The 4,681-nt window shown below is 33.5% G+C and overlaps 1 protein-coding gene across 1 annotated transcript; it reads left to right on the top strand.

Annotated features, from left to right (window-relative positions):
• Positions 1-208: 208 nt before the first annotated feature.
• On the top strand, positions 209-2,459 carry LOC128164286 (uncharacterized). Its single transcript, XM_052828060.1, has 5 exons — positions 209-350; positions 512-608; positions 922-1,180; positions 1,364-1,433; positions 1,542-2,459. The coding sequence occupies exons 1-5, from the start codon at positions 247-249 to the stop codon at positions 1,672-1,674; spliced, it is 663 nt and encodes a 220-aa protein (XP_052684020.1). The 5' UTR covers positions 209-246; the 3' UTR covers positions 1,675-2,459.
• The last annotated feature ends 2,222 nt before the right edge of the window (positions 2,460-4,681 follow it).

Raw genomic sequence — 4,681 nt, 5'->3', positions numbered from 1 at the left:
CATCACACAACAATGGTCAAAATAGTTTCTTTCCACCTGGATTAAATAAATTCTAACATGTCCAGAGAAAAGGACAAGTTCCAAGACGCCACATATGCATGACGTCATTGCATTTGCAATAACCATTGTGATGTCATTGCATTGTCTTCCCCTTTGCAGTGTAACAATTGTGACGTCATTGAATTGTCTCCATCTTTGCAGTATTGAGTTGTGTTTGTGTGGCTGTCAGTGATTTTTTAAATAATCATGGCTCTCTTTGTTTTTAACTGGACAAAGAGAGGATACATCATGGCTGTGTTGTCTCTAGTCCTTCTGGTGCTTGCGGCCCAACACCGGGAATACTTCCTCTGGTGAGTTTCAGTATATTCGAATACAGCTCCTATAAAGCAGTGCATTACCGTGCCTTAGCTACGCTAGACTGACTAATCTTGTATATACATGTACATGTAAGTTACCTGACTTTTACTATATTATATTTCTAATGAACAAGCCTTGTATTCTTTTCATAAAGCGAGGAGAAACAATTGAGCTCTTTTGAGAAGTTTTGCGTGTGGCTGGGTGTGATGGAAAAGCCCAAACCCTGCCCGGGAATAGAGGATATGTACTCCGTGAGTTCAGATATTAATTGCAGTATATGAACGAAACGTAATACATTTTATCTATATTTTTTTAATACATGTTCTGATGAAAATACAGTTTTTATAAGTAAAAGTATAAATATTGTCCATTTAATTATGAATTTTATATCCAAAATAGTCTTGCCTTGATTTTAAGTCTAACGGGTATCATAATAGTACATGTACGTAAATTTTTGATCATCGATGGAAACCCGCGGCTAGTCTCGTGGCTTCCGCGAAACTGACCGTGTGCATGGGATTCCGACGATGAATATAAATATGATATGATTCCTTTATTTGACAGATGGCTATGGAAATGGGACAAGCTACTGCAGCTGTAGTAGCAAGCAGCTTCGTACCATCGGTCTTGAAGGGGACTTGCTCGCTTTTGGGATGGGGGATCAGGCTCATCAAAAGAATCCCCAAAGCCATTCAAGGAGGACTGCAATCAGTCAAAGGAATCCTGCGGTTCTTGAAAGGAAGCTTGCCGTCTGCCAATGAAATCCCTCTAGCCATCAAAGGCATCCCTAAATCTGCCAAAGAAAGCTTCCGGTTCATTAAAGGTATTTTTTTTTTTTATTAGAGTTATATTAAAAGTTAATATATAGTAAATGCACCTTAGCAAGTCAAGCGCTTATACGAGAGGAGAGGAGTGCAGACGGGTCATAAAATCCTTGGCTAATGAAAATGATGCAAATGTAAATTTACATGTTGTAGACATTATACTTCTTTTGTATATTTCAAAGGTCAAATGCGGTTCGGAAGACGTTCTCTGGAAGCGTCCAAGAAAGATCCAACAAAATACAAGTATTTCTTGTGAGTGAGAAGATTAATTTTAAGTGTTATACAAACATGATCTTATTTTCATAGAACCGTGTCTGATACGTTAAATATGTACATGTACCGTTCAATTTATGTCTGTAGCTTCCGTAATGCTTACGGTCAGCGAAAACTCGTCATGATCATGAGAGAGGGGGATAAATTCAAGGAGATCTTTGTTCAGAATCCCCGGACAAAGAAAATGGAATGCGTCCTCTCCTATCCCAGGGAGTCCTAAAGTTCGGTTGGAAACAGATTTCTATCGATCGTCACAGATCTTTGGAAGAAGCAAGATCGCGGCGAATTGAAATATTAATATTGAATTTGATACCAGTCTCTCTTTCGAAAGTTTTCTACAAAGTCTGCATGAGGATTTTCTATGAAATAACATTTTATCTAATAAAATCAAATTTTTTTTAGTTTAAGAGCGAAGTACGTTAATACACTCTTGAGCTTTTGGTTGTTTATTCAAAGGGACTTAGACACTATTTGAGCTCAAATTTTTCAAAATTAATTTTTTTCGTTTTTAATGTTTAGAATGGTCCACGTGGGATGTTTTAATGCTTTGTCAAAATTTGAAAGTCAAACACCTAAATGTATTACAAGCGAGTTACAGAGGTAAAAATTCTTGAGTCCTGTTATTGTTTACGTTTATCTCGTTTGTCACAAGTAATTTTGTCAAAGAAATGGTAGTTTTTTGACTCGAGCTTTATTTATATAACAACCGAATTTCTTTCCTCTGTATCTCGCTTGTAACTTGACTTCTAACATTCAAATTTTGGTAAATCACTCAAAATACACAAATTATATAACCATTTTATACATAAAATTAGAAAATTGAATTTTTATTTCAAATCGTGTCTAGAACCCTTCACATCAAATACATGTACATATTCTAAGTTTAGTGTGCTAATGTTGTCTTTGATAGATTATAAATTCAATGTACGGAACGTATCTCTAAATGTTATATCATTTTGTAATACAAATTGTCATTCATCATAACTTTATTCATGTTCATATTGATACCGGTATAATAAATTTGATGATCAATATATTTCGTTTTAATTCACTTTTATTTGTTGATCGAAGATATACTTAACCTAAAAACGTAACAAGTTCAATTAAAGAGCGTCAAATTGAAGATACATGTACAACGGTTTTGCGCCAAGCCATAATTATATAGAATATTAATATTTCGTGCGCATAGGTAGGCAGGTGCGTTAGAAAGCCGTGGTCAGAGCATTAAGCCTTAATTAATATTCAAGTTTCCAAAATGAATGGCAACAAAATAAATAATTATAACGTTTCCCATTGTCGCAAACCACGCGGCGGTCATACGTTGTCAGTATGTACAATTCTCCTTTAAATCCATTACTTTCCAAATGAAAGCTGAATACTGGTTTGAACATATTTTATTGTATATATAATATACAAAGGGTTCGAACACAAGTTCTTGCAACTTACTAGGTTCTCACCCAATTACAAGTAATTTGCAATTGTCATAAAACATGGTACAGGTATATACACATATATTGAAAAAAAATGGTAAAGAACAAAATAGTATACTTATGTAAATCTGCGAGAATTGATTATAAAGTTCTGTACAGCTGTGAAAATTCTAACATTAGTTTTATAATCTAGGTTGTCATTACCCCATAGTAAAGTATGCGAATCTATAATACCTAAATTTTGTATTTGGAATAGTTCATTAAATAAGGTATTCCTTGCATTAGAAAATAGTTTGCAAACAAATTAAAAATGATATACATCTTCTTTCTTTCCACATATGCAATTTGGAGAATCAACAATATTTCTTCTGTGTAAATCATAATTCAGTAAACAAGTGTGTCTTAATTTTGTATGAATGATGTTAGCTACTCTTTTGCCATGAAGAAAATATTTTGGAACTTTTGAATCATTGCCATTATTAGAGATGCTTCTTTGAAACTGGCGGATGGATGTTGATTTTTTAATATCTGAATTTAGAGAGTTCCATTTGCCTATAGCATCTGGAATAAATGATTTTTTATATGTATCATACTTAACTCTAGGAGGTATATAATTGTCTTCATAACGAGTATTGTAGCGAGAATTGTCTTTCCTAAAAATGTTAGCAATATCACTAAGATATTGAGGCACAAGATTGTAATGAATTTTGTACATAATCGTCATTTTAGCTATTTCTCTCCTTTTAGATAGAGAGTCCCAACCCGTTTCGAAATACAATGATTCCCTTGAGGCCAAAATTGGAAGTCCCGTGACAATTCTTGCAGCGTGTAGTTGTACTTTCTCTAACTTTTCAATTTCTGCAGAAGAACAACCATCCCATACAACAGAAGCATATTCTAATATTGGCCTTACAAAAGTTATATATAATTTTGATAGTTTGTCTCTGCCTAAAGTAAATTTAAGTTTCTTAAGTAGTCCTAATTTTTTACAAGCGATGTTCACTATATCATTGATGTACACAGACCACTTCAAATCATCAGAGAGCGTTAGGCCTAGATGTTTATGACAAGAAACAATATCTAACTGACAATCTTGAAAAAACAGTTCTGGGGTTACATTACGTTTTGATTTGCTAAAAAATACAACTTTGGTTTTATTAGGATTAAATTTAAGTAACCAATCATTGGACCATTTTTCTAATATTCTAAGGTCATGATTTAACACATTTTCGACATTTCTTAAGTTTTTATCCGCATACTGAATTGAATTATCATCTGCGTATAATCTACAAAAGGACAACATATTTTGTGCAACATCATTGACATAAATTAAAAACAAAAGGGGCCCAAGTACAGATCCTTGTGGCACTCCAGCATTAATACTTAAGCTGGATGATAATAATTCTTTATACATCACTTTTTGAGATCTGTTGCACAAATAGCTGCTAAACCATTGAAAAAGATTGCCACAAATACCGTAAGTTTGTCATTTAAAAAGAAGCCCTTCATGCCAAACTCTGTCAAAGGCTTTTGATAGATCACAAAAAACAATGCAACATGATTTACCCTCATCAATATTCTTAACAATGCTATGATATGTCTCAATTAACTGGTACACTGTTGAATGACCGGGTAAAAAACCGGCTTGGTATTTATAAAATAAATTGTTACTATTGAAATAATTATAAACATGTTTGAAAACAATTCTCTCCATTATTTTACCTACACAGCTTAGTAAAGAAACAGGTCTATAATTACATGCGAGTGATGGGTCCTCTTTTTTAAAAAGAGGTAGAA

The sequence above is a fragment of the Crassostrea angulata genome, chromosome 9 (assembly GCF_025612915.1).
Source record: "Crassostrea angulata isolate pt1a10 chromosome 9, ASM2561291v2, whole genome shotgun sequence".
NCBI classification, from domain to species: domain Eukaryota; kingdom Metazoa; phylum Mollusca; class Bivalvia; order Ostreida; family Ostreidae; genus Magallana; species Magallana angulata.
The sequence above is the reverse complement of the archived record's forward strand: the minus strand, read 5'-3'. Positions and strand labels throughout refer to the sequence as shown.

Excerpts from the sequence above, each read along its gene's own strand:
- LOC128164286 (XM_052828060.1), top strand. The coding sequence starts at position 247 with ATGGCTCTCTTTGTTTTTAACTGGACAAAGAGAGGATACATCATGGCT. Across the intron at positions 609-921 it reads GAATAGAGGATATGTACTCC|ATGGCTATGGAAATGGGACA; the intron begins GTGAGTTCAGAT and ends TTTATTTGACAG. Across the intron at positions 1,434-1,541 it reads ACAAAATACAAGTATTTCTT|CTTCCGTAATGCTTACGGTC; the intron begins GTGAGTGAGAAG and ends TTATGTCTGTAG.